This window comes from Paroedura picta, chromosome 6 (assembly GCF_049243985.1).
Source record: "Paroedura picta isolate Pp20150507F chromosome 6, Ppicta_v3.0, whole genome shotgun sequence".
Lineage (NCBI taxonomy): Eukaryota > Metazoa > Chordata > Lepidosauria > Squamata > Gekkonidae > Paroedura > Paroedura picta.
The window spans coordinates 114,155,691-114,174,443 of NC_135374.1; the positions used below are offsets into that span (position 1 = coordinate 114,155,691).

Here is an 18,753-nt window from a genome sequence, read left to right on the forward strand (position 1 = left end):
TGAGCACTGCTGAGAAGACACTGTACATGTGAAAAGTGGTGGTGGTAGAGGATAACAGTCCCAGCTGCTTATGGTGACCCTGTATGGCAGCCTTTCTCAAGCAGGGTTTCCTGAAACCCTGGGGTTTCTTGACAGCCCTGGAATGGTTTCCCAAATAAGTGGGTTAGGGTTAATTCATTTTTAAAGATATTTTTAACATTTGTTAAATATTATTAGATGATATAATCTTATATGGTCATGTCGAGCTCCACTTCACACCCAAAATGGCCAATGATGGCCTGGAGGGGTTGGGAAGGGAAGGAGCCCTGGGTGGGTATATACACAGCTATGCTTCCCAACCATATTCTGCATGACCATGCCACTTCTAAGGTTTCTTGAAGACTGAAGATCGTTTCAAGGGTCTCAATGCTAAAAAAGTTGAGAAAAGGTGTTTTATGGTTTTCAAGTCAGGAGGTACTCAGAGGCGGCTTGCCATTGCCTGCCTCTGCATCACAACCTTGGTCTCCCCTCCAAATCCTAACCATGGCAGCTCCTGCTTAGCTTCTGAGATCGGATGAGATCAGGCCAGCCTGGGCTATCTAGGTCAATGCAAGTGGTGTTCAGAAGTGGTTTGCCATTGCCTGCCAAAGCATAGCAACCATGGACTTCCTCTGTGGTCTCCCATCCAAATTCTAACCATGGCTGACCCTTCTTAGCTTCTGAGATCTGACGAGATTAGATTAACTTGGGTCAACTTGGTCCAGGTCAACTGGACTTTAGCTATCCTTTAATAAACATATTTTATTTACTAAGGTGTACTTACAGAGCCTCTTGTGGTGCAGGTTGGTAAGGCAGCAGACATGCAGTCTGAAAGCTCTGCCCATGAGGCTGGGAGTTCAAGCCCAGCAGCCGGCTCAAGGTTGACTCAGCCTTCCATCTTTCCGAGGTCGGTAAAATGAGTACCCAGATTGCTGGGGGGTAAACGGTAATGACTGGGGAAGGCACTGGCAAACCACCCCGTATTGAGTCTGCCATGAAAACGCTAGAGGGTGTCACCCCAAGGGTCAGGCATGACTCGGTGCTTGCACAGGGGATACCTTTACCTTTTTAAGGTGTACTTATTTCTTTTGGTAATTAGAGCTCTCCCTTGTAATCTTAAATGGAATGCTTTAGGATGCTTTGGGCTGATCCTGCATTGAGCAGGGGGTTGGACTAGATGGCCTGTATGGCTCCTTCCAACTCTATGATTCTATGATTCCTGTGATGACAACAGCAGCAACAAAAGCTCAATTGTGTCTTATTGATGCTCCAATCAGGGGAACATAAACCATGGCACAAAGCACATACCCAAGGTTAATAGCCTCTGCTGGGCAGGAGGGGAGATTTCCTGACCCAAGATGCCATTTGTACACGATATTTTCCACAATGTAGCTCTGTGATCCAAATAAGTATCAACAAATATTTTGCATCAAGTATTCAGTGCAGTTGGCATAAGATAGGCAAGGTGATATTTCTGTAGTGAAGCCAGGCAATGTCATTTAAGACAAAAGGACTGAGTTTCTTGGCAAAGTTCAGCCCTTGAATAGACTCTGTATAAAATGGCAAAGAAACAACCTCTCCCCATCCCTGAAAAAAAAAACCAACAACAACAACTCAGAGGAATTACATTTACCGAACATTTGCTAGGGCAAATTTGAGTTCTCATAATAGTCACAGAAATGCTATCACATAGGACAATTATACTTTTCCAGTGGTGTACATCAGGAGTGGTTCAAAGATTTGCGGTGCTTATAGCATCCAAGCCAGTTTAAGGATTTGTGGAGCCCTTGTGGAGTACAAATGCAGCTGGAGAAGACAGGAGGGGCCCCCATAATGGAAAGGGATATCATTCCAAGGGACAGCAAAGGGGGGGAGGAGAGAGACTATAGTCTTGATCCATGGGGGGGGGACATCATGCGAGGCTCCTGGAAGTGGGGCCAGTAGCCATTCTGGAACGCAGGTATACAGGTGCAATAAATAAGAACAACAACAACATTACATGTATAAACCAGCCCTGGTCTGTATAGCTTGTGTGTAATACCTGTTTATTTGCTTCTTACAGAACGGGACAGAAATGTAGATGTTCCTAAATAAATATTTTTAAATTCCCAGGGGAAAGGAGAGAAGACACAGCCCCAATTTCTCCCTAAATCCCCCTCCTGAACTAGGGTGCAAGGAGGCTTTTGATTTAAAGCACAGTTTAAGCTCCCACCTCCCACGCCCAATTTACCCTTTTTGCCTACCGCTCTCCCTGCAATTCGGACAAAGGGGTACAATTCTTCAGACGTCGGCTGACTTCCGAATCTTCCAAATAGAACAATGATTAAAGCTGTAAGCTCTCTTTCTGCATCCCCTCCTGGGCAGCACAGAGCTATAGGACCGGGGAATTAGAAGGGGCTGAGTTACGTATCTGTTCGGCTACAGAACTTTCAAAATGACATCTTGATGTTAGTTCAGCCAAAGGACTGTTCCACGGTTCCCCATTCTGTGTTAAGCTATGGATTAGTACCTGGGTGGGAGCGGGGGGGGGGGGGGGTGGAGAGCGACCAAAGCTGCTGCTGGTGGGAAGATTATAATAATTATTTAGCTCCGTTACTTGCAGTTACAGGCATGAACATGTCCTTTCCGTTCAATCTGAATTGCAGCATTGTTGCAATTAATTAATTGTGTCCACATAGCTAAAAATTAGACAAAACTGATCGGATAAGAACACATATTAAATCCTTCTAGGTTTGTTTTTATGTGGGAGGCAGTTGGTCTGTGTGAAATAGAAATGAAAATTGAATGGAAAAGGCAATTAAAAATAATTTGTGGTTTTTTTTAGCCAAATTTGTAACCCGCCTCGAGCCTTCGGGGGGGGGGGCGGGTAAGAAATAAAATAATAATAATTTTAAAAATAATTAAGACAAAGAAACTTATCAGTAGGGATTGGAAAATTCCTGGAGTTTAATTCGGGGGTGGGAGTGTTATATTTTGGGAAAGACAGGATTGGAGGAGGAGAGGGACTTTAGTGCCATATATCCACACTCCAAAGTAGCCATTTTATCCAGGGGATCTGCTCTCTGTAGTTTGGAGATCAGTCGTAATCCTGGAAGACCTCCAAATGCTACCTGCTTATCAGTGGGGATTTTTGTGCTGTTACTGTATTTTAGAATTAGAAATGTCTGAAAAGCCATCTTGCTGTCTTGCTTGTGGGCTGTTAAACCGAATAAAGACGCCACCGAATCATTTTGACTCAGGATATCAAGAAGTCCCCATGCCAAGCCAAATGACACATTTGCCTGCATGTGACCGTTTATGCACTGGAGGTTTCATGCTGGGCTGCAGGCCGGAGTTTTAGTCGTGGCAGGTTGCCCCACCTCTTCCTGCACCCAGATGGGGGAGTATTTGGCTCGGTGCACCTCATCCGCCCCCCGATTTGTGCTCCTGCGTGGAAGCTGGGGCAGTGAAGTTCCCAGTGCATACACGCTCTGTGTGTGCACCCATGCAGGGGCTAAACAGACATCACGGTTAAACCATCCATGGCACATAGTGCTTACATAACAGTGGCATCAAGCAAAAAAAGGGAGCGAAAGCATGGGTGCCTGGAAGGAAGTGGTCATTTTAGGGATATGCAGTTAAGAACCCACAGCCAACATCTCTTGATCATGCAAACAAGCTTTTAAATGCATCTCTTTTGAGCCCACCTTCTCTAAACCTTATGGCAGCCTTCCTCAACTTTTTTACCCTTGAGAAACTTCTGAAACATTCTTCAGGCTTTAAGAAATTCCAGAAGTGGTACAATTGTGCAGAATGTGGGGAAGCATAGCTGTATAGGCTTCCCCTTCCCACCGCCTGTAGGCCCATCAGTGGCCATTTTGGGACGGGGGAAGAGCTGGCCGACATGACCAAATGTGGTCATATCACCTGATAAATGTTTAACAAATGTTAAATATATTAATTAAGTAACTCCCGCCCATTCAGGAAACCCTTCCAGAGCTGTCGAGAAACCCCTGGGTTTTATGAAACCCTGGTTGAGAAGGCCTGTTCTAGTCCTTCCGTTCCTCCTCTAGTCCTTCAGTTTGTCCTCTTGAACTGTGCAGTCTTCTAAGCCCTTTCATTTCAGTAGATCGGAACAGTGCAACTCTGTTTAAGGTCTTTGCATAACTCAGAATGGTCAGGGCATTCTCACATGTCTAAGGGAACCTGGTTAAAATAATATAACAATTTTTGGGATTCTACAAGGAGCCTTTTATATTCCCCTCCCCCAGGCTGACCTCTGCTTTTACAGAAGACTTTATCTGTGCTTTTCCATCAGTCGAGAGCACACATTTTTGGTTAAGAAACCCAAGACAGTTTCTTTGTCTGTCTTCTAGGCTGGGGAGGCCGAGATAAAAAAGAATTCCTGCTTTAAAAGTCACACATGGCTGTAATTTAAGATTTTTTTAAAACCTCCCTGTCCATAACAGTTGAAAGAAACCTTCAATGAAAGTTTATTAACTAGACCACTGCCCGAGGCAATAAAGGTTCACTTATTACCAGTTTCTTGGCTGTTTTTCTTCTTCTATTTTTCGGTTAAACTCCTAGCGTAAGATAATACTTCACAAAATTAAACCTTTGACCTTCTGTAGAGTTAAGTCGCCTTTGATTAGATAAAGTAACAATTTATGGTCCAGCTTGAGGTTGCACATGAAATGAATAATGCAAGAGAGTGGATGCGGACTGAGAATCTATTACTTTTGGAGAGACGACTTAAAAAAATATTCTCCCCTCTTAATTGAATTGTTTTGATTCTCCAAACACATCCACGATATTTCAAACTCTGTAGAAAAATGCTGCTGTTTGTTGGCATGTATATAATATACAGTTTAATTTTGAGTCACGTTTTCCGTACAGCAGAAAAGAAAGGGATGCTAAAAAACAAAGCAACCAACAGCAATTTTGTAGTTTAAAGAGAGATGGATATTGTATTTTTTTTCTTTTTTTCTTTATAGTCAGTTACCATCAATTGGTTACTAAAATACTTGTTCCATTGCAGAGTAATGTTTTGCTGTGGGACAAAATATTGCAAGTAAGGAAGACAGCTGGTGAGACAAAGTGCGACAAAATGCAACATGGTCTCTGCAGCTTATAGAGGAAAGTGAGATAAAAGCACTGGTGAAAAACAGTGCAACAGAATGCAATGAGGTCTTGGCAGCATTTCTTAGGCCCTTTCTGATATGCACTCCAATCCTGAATACTCCTACCCCACCTTCTTTATATCATAACTAGGGATCAAACTTGTTGCATTCAGGAATACAATGGGTATTAGATTGGGGTCATGATGGAAGAACTCTGTGGATGGCCTCCCCCTCCCCCCAGGACCTGAAAAGGTGGCAGGCAGCCGTTAGGGAACTCACCAGCAGGGGCAGCTCTCACGCGGCAGGGATCTGCAGCCTCCAAGCCTCGGAGGGAAGTGGAAAGAGGAGGGGGTGGTCAGGGGTGGGGGACAGAAGGCTGGCTGCTGGACAGACAGGCAAGCCGGTTGGAGGAGGAGGCACTCAGGGGCAGGTCAGCATCCCTGAGTGGTTGTTAAGCGCTGAGTGGCATTTAAGCCATGAGACACGGTCCTCCACCAAGCCCTTACCAGAAATATATTATGTGGAACAGATAGTTAATTTTGCAGCCACCAATCCCCAGTTTCAAAGGCAAGAGGGTGTTTCTAAATTAAAGGCATACCAGTGAATGTGATTGTTGTAATGATAAGCCGGCAACAATTTGTACCAGATGCCTTTCTTGGTGGGTTTCTTATCGACCACTGAAGATACTATTAACAGTAACATTGTTTCAGTGGCATCTGCTACCACTACATCAGTGGCCTTTCTTCTCCGCTGCACTTGGGATTCTTTCATCTGTGTGGCTCCACCTCCTGTGGCAGCCATTTTGTGTCTGGCTCTGCCTCCTCTGGTAGCCATTCTGTGGCTGCCCCTCACCACCGTTTGGCAGAACTTCAAAGGTATCCACAGGCTCAAAAAAGTAGGGTCTGGGCAGAATTCAAGCCGCAAGACCAGCAGAAACATAGCAACAGAATTTAGGTGATCCTAAAGCCCTTTGTGCACCCTTGAAGGCCCCTTGATCCTGAATTCTGCAACAGGTAACTCTCAGAGGGAGTCACCAGGAAGAAGATGATCCCTTTGATTTTGTCCTTGGTTCTATGACTGAGCGTTATCTTTTGTCTTCCGTTCCCTTTTTTGTTTAAGACTTTTGTGGGAAACAATCTTCAGTAGCCTGGCCCCCTACCCCTCCAGTCCATTATCACATCTTTGACTTGGCATATTTGAATCTCAGCTCTGAATCTTCTTAGATGCGTGAGGGTGGGGATATTCTACTAGACAGCACTACCTACCGCAAAGAAGGCGATTAGGGAAGGGGGGTGGGGAGAGAAGAAAAAGAAATGTATTTGTCATGCACTTCTGTTGGTTTTCAGTGGCTAGCTGAAGTTAAGAACTGAGTTCTTGCTAAGATTCGGAGAGCTTTGAATTGAGTTATTAATTCAGGCACACCCAGTTCTTTCAAGACACCTTGAACAGCTTTTCCCAAGCAGTCTATAGGAACTGTCAGAGGCAGGGAAGATAACTTCGGAACCATGATTGTTGAATTGAACTTTAGTTTTTGATGTTTTGCTTTGTGAATTAAAATTGTTGGACAAGATTAATTGCGTGCAGGGAGAGCTTTAAATGAATAGCTGCATTAAAGCATTAAACTTCTAAGTATGTCACATGGAGGGGGGGGGAAGCTGGGAAGTTTTAATGAATAAATGTATTTAATGCATAAAATGGCTTGGCTAATTTTAAAAAAATCCCTTTCCTGGTGTCTTTATTGGGAATGGTGAGCGGGAGGGAGAGGAGCAGCCGTGCTTCTGTTTGGTCTTTCCGCCACGGCCGTGGCAATTTCACATCCCCGCATCTTGCTAATCTTCTGGCTCCACAGAAGTAAACAATAGATTTCATAAATTAGAAATACGGGCTCCAGAACATGCCTCTAAAGATAAAAAACAAGGCCGTAAACATTTATGACTGAAACAAACTAGATTGTTCAAATGTTGCCATGATGCATCATGTATATCAATATGGCACTGATATCAGTTAGAATGCAAACAAGCTTTTAAATGATGTGCCCCTTCATTTCAGCTGGAGAATCCACTTTACGCCATCTGCCTATCAGATGGTTAGGAACCAGGACTGCGTATTAATGCCACATGTTCGATTCCCTCCCCCTCCCCCCCCTTCCTCCTTGTAATGGTTAGATTCATATTGCTAATAGCTGTGCAGCAGCACTGTCGATGGAATTTGTGTGACGCTGGAGTGATGAGATATTTATAAAGTAGCCTGTCTCGCTGAATAATCAGCAGGAAGAATGCCAGACATAAACAGCTTATCAATTTCGGAATATTAATGATAACTACTGCCTGCAACGGTAATAGGGTGATATTTTGTTTGACACATTTGTTTACATTTTGGGAACAGACTGGCAAAAAATTGGAGAAAGCATGCTTTATAAAAAAAATCAACATAGTTATAGCTTTATTTTGGATACGCTTTTTGTTGTTGCCGCAGTAGGCATATGAATCACCTATGCTGTGCACAGTAGTTACAGTATTTACAGATAACTACGGAAGAGATCTGTCTCTTCTGAATTGCCTCATCTGAACAGGAAAAAGAAAAGAACAAATCACTAGCATCACAGCACTTGATGGGTATTATCTGTTTCCCCGCTATAACCAGCCACAGCGGAAAGCAATGCTGGAAATAAAGAACACACCAAATATCAATTTTAAAATTAAATTACAATAAGAGCTGTTTTTTTGGACCCCACTTTTTAATACCTGAAGGAGTCTCCAAGTGGTTTACAACTGCCTACTCTTCCTTCCTTCCACAGCAGACACCCTGAGAGAGCTCTGAGCTCTGGGACTGAGAGAGCTCTCAGAGAACTGTGACTGGCCCAAGGTCACCCAGCAGGCCTCATGTGCCCCAAAGCTGACATCAATGGACTTGGCAGGGTGCAACTCTGTTTAGATGCAGAAGAAGAGCTGTTTTTTGTACCATGCTTTTTTCTACCTGAAGGAGTCTCAAAGCGGCTTACAATTGCCTTCCCTTCCTCTCCCCACAACAGACAGCCTGTGAGGTAAGTGAGGCTGAGGGAGCTCTGTAAGAAATGTGATCGGCCCAGGTTTACCCAGCTGGCTGCATGTGGAGGAGGTGAGGAGTCAAAATCGGTTCTCTAGATTAGAGGCCACCGTTCTTCTCTGCTTCACCAAACTGTCTCTCAAGAAGAGCCTCAACCCCTCAAGAAGAGGTGTTTCAGAACTGCATTTGAATACTGACATCCTTTGATAGAATTTTATTTGTGACCAGTAGTGCAGCCCTCTTCTAATGCCTGTAGTACATGTGAAAAGGAGGTTGAGAGGGGACATGATAGCCCTCTTTAAGTATATGAAAGGTTGTCACTTGGAGGAGGGCAGGATGCTGTTTCTGCTGGCTGCAGAGGAGAGGACACGGAGTAATGGGTTTAAACTTCAAGTACAACGATATAGGCTAGATATCAGGAAAAAGTTTTTCACCATCAGAGTAGTCCAGCAGTGGAATAGGCTGCCTAAGGAGGTGGTGAGCTCCCCCTCACTGGCAGCCTTCAAGCAAAGGTTGGATGCACACTTTTCTTGGATGCTTTAGGATGCTTAGGGCTAATCCTGCGTTGAGCAGGGGGTTGGACTAGATGGCCTGTATGGCCCCTTCCAACTCTATGATTCTATGAGCTTCAGGAAGAGTTTGGATGGTATAACGGGACACAATCCATAATGTGCCCTTTTCTCGTTATGCTTGTGTGCTTTTGTGGTGCAGTCCAAAACCTCTGCAACTGTGGCTGGACCAATCACAATGTAATCTTGCCAGACTGTAAGGTCTTACGGGGTTTGGGGTTCTGTTTAGGGTTTGGGGTTCTGTTGAATCCATTCCTCTAGACTTTGGGTCAAGGGGCCTGTGAATCTCAGGTGTGATTTTTGTCAAGGCTGTGGACCCAAAGCAGCCTTTTACATCCTTTTGACTGTGGAGTAACTCCTGAAATATTCTCCAGGTTTTGAGTAAACCTGGAAGTGATGCCAGCTGCCCGGAAGTTACTTGCTTACAGTGTGCATGGCATCACTAATAAAATAAGTTTTTTCAATAAGAAGTTAGTTTGATTTTTGTGTGTGCAGCAACTTGCCTGAGCAAATATAGAAAGCATTCTTCTCAGCTGTCATAAACCCCACAATGCAAAGCAACAGTTCTCCTCTGGGGAGACTTTGGGAGATCTTGAGGCATCACAAGGAGGTTGGCAATCTGAACAAGACCTGGGAATATATTTTCCTAGAGAGGGCTGTCCTACACCATGACAACAGGTTCTGAAATGAAATCTGAAGCCTGTTAGAAAGGAGAAACACCAGTTTGTCCCCGGGTATTAATGCATTTCTGCCTATGCTTGGGACTCATTCTGGACTCATTTGGTAGTACATCCCTACAGTAATGAACTGGGAGGCAGCTACCAAAGATACCATTTTATACACAGGTGGAACATAAGTGGACGGGTTTGCCAAGTTTTACTGATGGGAAATTTACATTTTCTAGGAAAAGGGGATGATAAATAGCCACTTCAATGTTATTTTGTATGGCTGATTTTCCATAAAAATGAGAACCCCTTAAAAGAAAAACCTCCTGCTGGTATTGTAAATAAAAACGCCGGGAAGAAAATACAGCTTTTTTGAGTCTTGTGTTGCTGAAACTGCCTTCTAGTAACTTCTAGTAACTAATAAATTCCTTGAGGAAGTCTTTCATTCAGATGGTGCAAGTCATAAAGGATACAAATTCAGATGGGAAATTGGTGAGAAGTGATACATGGGCTGGGCCCGGTTCTCTGATTATGCTCCCCAGATAGCACTAATCTCAACTAATTCCTAAAAGTTGGTGATCCCTGGCCCCAAGGAACCAGGGCCAGAGCTTGGTAGAATGAGCTCCCAGAGGAGCTAGCACAGTTCCGCAGAGCCTGCAAAACTGAGCTCTTCCGCCAAACTTTCCGTTGGGGCTAATGAACCAATCCCATCGATTGGGGCCCCCTAGAACCCTCCCTACCAGATGCAGCACAGGTTGACCCCAAGACCGGCACCACATCTAGCAGCAGTTTCCATCACACATTATATACAGTATTTGCTGGTGTATAAGACTACTTTCCCCCCCTGAAAAACATGCCTCCAATGGGGGGGTCATCCTATACCCCGGGTGCACTTCAGTTGGGATAGACATAGCTGCCCATAGTGGCTCATAGTACTGTATCTTGTGTGGAAATGTTGGGGGGTCATCTTATACGCCCAGTCGTCTTATACGCCGGCAAATACTGTAGTTAACAATTTAAATGTTTACAATGTTTCCAAGATTTTCAAATTTAAAAATGAATGAATTTAATTTCTGTGCATTGTACCAAAATTACAATGTATTTGTGAACTCTGAATTCATGCCCAGAGCCGCAAACGAGGGTGGTATGAAAATAAAAATGCAATAAAATAAATAATTTCATTGGTTCCATTCATCCCTTTTCAGGTCTCACAGCTGCAGCCGCCGCAGCCGCCGCTGCGACCAACGCCGCCATTGCTGAAGCAATGAAGGTGAAAAAAATCAAATTAGAAGCTATGTCCAACTATCACGCCAGTAACAACCAGCACGGAGCGGAGTCCGAGAATGGAGACCTGAATTCTAGTGTGGGTAAGTTTCCGATCTAACGGAAAAGTCTTCGCTTAAATGTCAGTGACAATGCCGATTCTTACCTATTGATGAAAGGGTAGAGGGAAAAGGCATAGTGTTTTGTGTGGCTTTTGGCCTCCTTGAATACAGAAATTAGTAGATTCATACAGTAGGATTTATACTTTTTCTTGGGTCCCTGCAGAGCCAAATTAGGTTATTATCTAAAACAGTGGTTCTCAACCTGGGGGTCAGGACCCCTTTGGGGGTCGAATGACCCTTTCACAGGGGACGCGACAGGGCAAGCAGCTTGCCAGGGGCGGGGGGGGCACCATCCACACAACAGCCTTGAAGGGTAGATTGATATAGAGCAGGGGTAGTCAAACTGCGGCCCTCCAGATGTCCATGGACTACAATTCCCAGGAGCCCCTGCCAGCATTCGCTGGCAGGGGCTTCTGGGAATTGTAGTCCATGGACATCTGGAGGGCCGCAGTTTGACTACCCCTGATATAGAGTGTTCGTCTGTCTGGAGCAGCAGAAAAGAGCGAGATCAGCATGGTGGGACAAGAGGCAGAACTGAACTGAGAAACCCCGGGAAAAAAAACAATTTATATACAATCCTGTACCATGGATCTTCATGCCATTGGTCAGTTTTGGTTTAATTTCTGTGAAAGAACACTTGCATCATTTTATGGTTGGGGGGTCAACATGAGGAAGTGTATTAAAGGGTTATGGCATTAGGAAGGTTGAGAACCACCGATCTAAAAGAGTGACATTAAAATGCTCACTGTTTTGCTGTTGTGGGGTTAAATCAGGTGGTTGTATCAAATTTGCCCACCACTTTGATCTTCATTGTAGAACAGATGAAAGGAAATACTTCTTCATCCAGAGTTATTCATTTGGGGAATTCAATGCTGCAAGAAGTGGTGGTATCTACAAGGATAGACAGCTTCAATAGGGGATTGGATAAACATATGGAGCAGGGGTATAACAGTGGTACAACACAAGGTGCAGATGGATCACTCTCTTTGAGGTAATGATGATCTGTATTCCTGATGAGGGGGGCAACAGTGGGAGGGCCTCTGGAGTTCTGGCCACACTGTCCTAGTGGCACTTGGGTTTTGGCCTCTGTGTGACACATGAGTGTTGGACTGGATGAGCCATCGGTTTATCCAACGTGGCTTCTCTTATTATGATATTGATGATATCCATAATACAGCTCTAACCACATAATTTGATCTGACATTATTTTTCTCTGACAGACTTCCATTCGGCCAATTGAAAGATAGATTCTTTGGCTTGTGGAACAGCCTAGTAGTTTGGTCAGGTAGAAGGCCAAGATTTTGTCTTTCAAGCCTGGTGATAAATAAAGGAAAACCTACAACAGCAGTATTTTCATGCTTTGCTTAATTTAACTTTTATGAATACTTTTCTGAATAGCGTTTCTTTTTCCACATTAACTGGTTGGAGCAGGCGTCAGTCCTTTCTGGTTAGTCAGTTAGATGTTCGTGCATGTCACCAGTTTGTTCTGCTAAAACATACTTTCCAATTACTGCAGCTTTTAAGGTCATTCCATTGTAATGGCTCCCTTCTGCTCTCCGAGATAAACGGAGACTAGTGCTCCAAAAGAGGAGCTTTGGTACTGTTAACTATTGTACATGGCAGGGGTCGCATAGACATAAAACAGACATGACAATCTAATAGATTCCTCTCCTTTTTTGTAGTCTGCAATTTTTTTTCGAGGTTATTCTTAAGGATGACAACTTGACAACTTTTTTGTTCTAAATCGTTCTGTACATATTTATTATTTAACCTGTACTCCAAGAACAAAAGCAACAAAATGTGTACGTGTCAGCGGATCTTGAGGCCAGTTTTTCCTTCCTTTCCCCCCCCCAGCAATAAGCAAAAAAGAAAAAAGTGTACAGGTATTGCTAGAGGAAACTTAAAACTTGTGATGAAGACAGATGAGGCCATTGGACTTTGATCATTAGCAAAAGAAGGTTTAACAGCAGGTGGGGTGGGAAAAGGGAACGACAAGAAATATTAGGTTGCAAAGGGGAGTGTAAGTCGCTACACTGGGACCTGTAGGTGGGCTGCCTTTAAGCCCTTGAGGAAAGGGAAATGATTAGGAGCATTTTCTCCTTCTGACTTGTAACACACTGTAAGTAAAATGGCTGTTTCTCTGGTGGCATTCTTAGCATGGTTACAAGTTCTGCTTGATTTAGCTATTAATCAACCAAAGCTGTAGTCAATCGGCTGGTGGGGACCAAGCTTCATCCGCAGGGCATGCGTTATGGAGCATATTTTGGTTCTTGCCTACCCTGGTAAGGAATGCCAAAGGCAGAAGTTATTCAGGGCTCCTGACAAGCAATTAATATTTTTCCCCTGAATGTAGGGATGCCAGCCTCCTGGTCATCTGTAGAATAAAGAGGTCAGTTCCCCTGGAGAAAATAGCAGCTTTGGAGGGTGAATTCCATAGCATTATATTCCTCCAAGGTCCCTCCCTACCCCAAATCCCACCCAATCCTGGCTCCACCCCCAAGTCTCCAGATATTTCTCAAACCAGAGTTGGCAACCCTATCTGAATGTCAGATTACTGCACACTTGCTTCAGCATTTCAAAAAGACACATGTATCAATGCTTTAGTAATAGACACATTATTATTATTTTTATTTGAATTTATTTGAGAACCATTCTCGCCGAAGCCAGCACATGGCGGGTTACAAGATTAATAAAGTAAAATACAAATCCCCTAAAAACCCCACTAAAAAAACAACAATTAGCAAAATACAAAAACCAGAAACAAACATAGCGGCTGTTATTGAAGAGAATTCCAATGTGGAGTTAGCCTACATTTGAAGCTATCTTCTGTTGAGTGAGATCATTGTTCTGTCAAGGTCAGTACTGTCAAAACTGACTGACTGTCTATGGCCTCAGGTGGAGGTCCTTCACAGCCCCTGCTGCCCATTCTTTTTAACAGGTGCAGGGATTGAACCTAGGACCTTCTGTACATAGATGATCTACTAGTGAACTTTGGCCCTTAGAAAGGCACCTCATCAGAATGTCTCATTGATAGCAAAGAGGGAGGCCAAAGTGGTTTAGTGGTTTGGGAAGCCTTTCCCAAGTTTTTTACTATTGAAAAATCCCTGAAACATTATTGAGGCATGATCATTCAGAATATGGTTGGGAAGCATAGCTGTGTAGACACCCGCTTGGGGCTCCTTCCCTTCCCACCCCTTCAGGCCCATCATTGGCCATTCTTGGGCGTGGGATTGGGAGACGTGGGTCGACATAACCATATATGGTCATATAATGTTTTAATAAACTGAAAAATATATTAAAATTAATTAACTCCCACCCATTTAGGTAATCCTTCCAGGGCTGTCAGGAAAACCCAAGGTTTCACGAAACCCTGGTTGAGAAAGCCTGGTTTAGGGTGTTGATAGAAAACAAATCCTCGTTCAACCAAACAGAAGCAAGAAGTTGGCCAGACGAGTAAGAAAGAGACAAAATACCAGACCTCTGAACAGTAAAGCAAGCAATAATGATATGAATGATAATCATCTACACAAACAAAATAGTTCTGTTCATAAAGATGATGTCACAGAATACATATCCCTATTGTTTTAGGGAAACTTTAGAGTTACTGTTGAGATAAACAAAGGATAAATAAGTTGTTCCATTCAGTCATCTCCTGGTCTGAAATCAGCCCCATCCCCAAAGGGAAAAAAAACCTATGCCTAATCCATGTCATTCTTATTTTTAGATTGTATTAGCACTGTTTTTCCTTCTCTTACAGTTACAGGAATAAGGACATTGCCATCAGACTGATACAGATTTCCCTATTCTCACCTGCAGCTGTAAGAATAAAAACTAATAATAGAACTAGGTTAATCAGTATCTGACAATGAGGCTGTAACTAGCTATTGTCTTACTAAAGAATAAGCACTTTAAAGGAGACATTATTCTTTCTGGTTTCAGTGACATTGGTTTCTTTTCTTTAAATTCAATTCCATGACCAACAAAGAACACAGTTTAGAACAGATTGTTTACGTGCTATCAAATATAGACGTTCCGTATATAGTTTGGTCTTAAAATGCATGATTTAGGGAGGGTCTATAAAATCAGAGTCCGGTAGCACCTTTAAGACCAACAAATATTTAATCAGGGTGTCTACTTTTGAGTGCAAGCACTCTTCATCAGACTATGAACTCCTTACATCAGTGGTCCCCAGTCTTTTTATCACCAGGGACCGGTCAATGCTTGACAATTCTACTGAGGCCCGGGGTGGGGATAGTCTTTTGCCGAGGGACATCACCACCGCCACCTGAGTCCCTGCTTCACTTGCTTTCCTGCCGGCGCCCCTGATTTCCTGCTGCCCACTGGGGGGCGCTGCCAGCAACAGCTGCGCAGTGCCACGCCGAGGGGGAGCCCCATCCATGGCAACCGCCGGAAAGCACCGAAGGTGAGCCGGCGGCAGAGTGGCAGGGCAGCCCCGGAGGCAGCAGGTAGGGAGGAGGACGAGTAGGAGCCATGTCCCGGTACCGACTGATCTACGGACCAGTCCCAGTCCCCGGACTGGGAGTTGGGGACCACTGCCTTACATGACAGGGAATATATAGCAAAAATTAATTCTGTTACATTAGTAGACTGTGTCACACAACCAAATACAGCCAATGATAATTCTTTGTCAAAACAGCCAATCAATCCCCTGGAATTCAGTTGTAGTTTACAAAAACACAAGGAGAAACAAAACTGCCTTTTTCATTGATCAAAGACTCTCACCTCACCATATGCTGCTTGCCCCATCTGTGGCTTAAAGGTGGACTGTGGCTTAAAGGTGGAGCATCTGCTTGGCATATAGAAGGTTCTTGGTTCAGTCCCTGGCATCTCCAGTTAAATGATCTGACAGTAGGTGATGTGAAAGATCTCTGCTTGAGACCCTGGAGAGCTTCTGCCTGACCAGGCTTTCTCAACCAGGGTTTTGTGAAACTCTGAGGTTTCTTGATGACCCTGGAAGGGTTTCCTGAATGGGTGGGAGTTAATTAATTGTTAATATATACTTTAAATTTGTTAAACATTATCAGATGACCATAAAGGTCAGTCCTAGAGGAGATCAGCCCTGACTGCTCTTTAGAAGGCCAGATCTTGAAGATGAAACTCAAATACTTTGGCCACCTCATGAGAAGGAAGGACTCCCTGGAGAAGAGCCTAATGCTGGGAGCGATCGAGGGCAAAAGAAGAAGGGGACGACAGAGAATGAGATGGCTGGATGGAGTCACTGAAGCAGTCAGTGTGAGCTTAAATGGACTCCGGGGAATGTTAGAGGACAGGAAGGCCTGGAGGATCATTGTCCATGGGGTTGCGATGGGTCAGACACGACTTTGCACCTAACAACAACGACCATACATAGTCATGTCAATCCCCTCCCCTCCCAAATTGGCCAATGGAGGGGGTGGGAAGGGGCCCCAGATGGGCTTGTACATAGTTAAGCTTCGCAACTGTATCCTGCTTTTATCAAAGCCTGAAGAATGCCTCAGGGGTTTCTCAGAGGTAAAGAAAGTTGAGAAAGGTGGAGTAGACAAAACTGATGGTTACTATAAGGTAGCTTGCTTTGTGTATGTGTTCCATGGTTTGGAATATTAACTCCTGAAAATTATAATGTTTACTTCCAACATGGTGAACTTTATAGTACTGTGAGGTCATCTCTGATCTGGGATATTTGTGTAGCTCTGATATGCAGTGTTCCCAACACAGACTCAATTAAAAAAATAACAGAATGTAAAGGAAAAATATATTATTTTCATGCATGCTGTCTTATTTTGTACTATGAGGTAATTTAGATTTTTTTTTTGTGAAGCTACATTCATTTTGTGAAATATGTGAGTACTGCAATCTGGAAAAGTACATATTTTCAAGTCAAATAATTATGAATTTTGTCAATACATTTTGAAGTGAATTTCAAAGCTTATTCTGGTCATCCTTATGAATCTGTGTGGGAAGACTGATATTGGCAGATGAACTGAAAGACAGCTTGGCTGCCCCTCTGTGGAGGTACAGGGAGTGGTGGATTATTTTTGAACATTCCGTGTAATCTGCGAGAGAATACTAGAGCATTACTCAAAACCCAAGGATTCTTCAACAAATGAATTCAGGTATAAATTTAGGATAGAAATGTAGAAAAGTATTAGAGTAAACAAATCTCCACTGCCATAATTTAGGGAGGTCAGAAGCCAATCTAGCTTCCCTGGGTATAAACCACCTGTTCATCTAGCCAATTTCATTAAGACAACTGGGATTTGTGGTATTTCATGGAATAATAATAATAATAATAATACCAATTATTGATTAAACAGATTAATTAAAAGCAATTTAAAAGCTGCCTCCCCTGTTTCAATGTATACCCTTACTGGGGTGTGTGTGGGGGGGTGACTACCTGATGTTGAGGGGTTGGATGTGGTGGATGTATTCTCAAGCCAGTATTATGGATATTATCTTCCTGACCTTGTCCATAAGCCTGGTGGAACACCTCAGTCTTAGATGACCTGCAGAACTATTTTAATTCATGCACTAGACAGGGCATTCCACAAGGCCAAAAAAGAGTCCAGGTTTAACCTCTTAGGGAGTGAGGACTCCAATCATATTCTGATCACTCAATTGTAGTGCTCTCTGGGGAAAGAAGTTTGTCCTGTAGATACAGCTGGATTACATATCAGTTTTGAGAGCTCCCCCTAGTTTTGATTAGGATGGGTGAGCAAGGCACAAGATATGGCTAGGATTGCTTTGATTCCCTAAGCCAGGGGTGGCCAAACGGTAGCTTTCCAAATGTCCATTAATTACAGTTAACATGAGCCCCTGCCTGCATGCTATTCCTGCCCTAAGCACATAGAATTATAGAATCATAGAGTTGGAAGGTACCTCCATGGTCATCTAGTCCAACCCCTTGCACAAGGCAGGGACTCACAACTACCTGCCCACCCACTCACAATCTGCCTAAGCTCATAAAATCAGCATTTCTGTCAGATGACTATATAGCCTCTGCTTAAAAACTTCCAAAAAAAGAGAACTCACCACCTCCCAAGGAAGCTTGTTCCACTGAGGAACCACTCTTAACTGTGAGGAACTTCTTCCATATGTTTAGCCAAACCCTTTGGGGCGACAGAAAACAACTCTGCTTCATCTTCTATATGACAGCCCTTCAAGTATTTGAAGATGATGTTCATATCACCTCTTAGTTGTTTTCTCTCCAGGCTAAACAGACCAAGCTCCCTCAACCTTTCCTCATGCGACTTGGTCTCTAAAACCCATAACGTGGAAAGATAAATGTCTAACTTCAAATGGCTGCAAATACATATGCCTCTGCCCAACTATTCACTGAAGCTATAGAAATAGTAGTGGTTGCTGTCCACTTGGCATACTAATGAGAACATAGTGAGGTTTCAGACTCAAAAAGTTAAATAAGAGTATTCAGCCTGATTTCTTGCCCTCAGCTACAAAGGGATTGTTATATTTTTTATTGGAAACAGAGCCACTGTGTTTGTGTATTCAGATTAGGGCAGCTGGAAGAAGGGTTCCTCCCCATACATTGGATCTTGGGGGTATGCAATCCCCTTCGCCCCCCAAAACTGATATTTTTCAAGTTTGGGTATGTTGAACCCCTAAAATATTGGTATGTCCCAATATTTCCGAATCCCAATACTGGCACGGTATTCAGACTCCGTATATACAGTGATGTTCCAGTGGTGCAACATGGTTCAACTAACTAAACTAAGCATATGTTACCTGAGCTGTACCAGCTTCCTCAGATTACATGCCAGGTTCCTTCGCAGTAATAGAGTGTTGGAGAAGTCCCAACTTAATTGCCACTGAAGACTGAAAACCAATACAAAGGAAAATCTCAAATGATGTTTATGTTCAATGGAATTAGTCTTAAGCAAGTCTCTTTTGTAAGAGCGACTAGCTGATATATCCACCTACAGTCCTCTCTTATCAGAGGCTACTGTTACCTACCAGA

General features: G+C 43.4%; 1 protein-coding gene across 5 annotated transcripts in view; it reads left to right on the forward strand.

Annotated features, from left to right (window-relative positions):
* Positions 1-18,753, forward strand: part of DACH1 (dachshund family transcription factor 1) — a 457,015-nt gene that overhangs the window by 207,119 nt on the left and 231,143 nt on the right. For all 5 annotated transcript variants that reach the window (XM_077344000.1, XM_077344002.1, XM_077344004.1 and 2 more), the window contains exon 3: positions 10,602-10,763. In XM_077344000.1, coding sequence (XP_077200115.1) covers positions 10,602-10,763 — 162 coding nt within the window. The remainder of the gene's footprint in view (positions 1-10,601; positions 10,764-18,753) is intronic.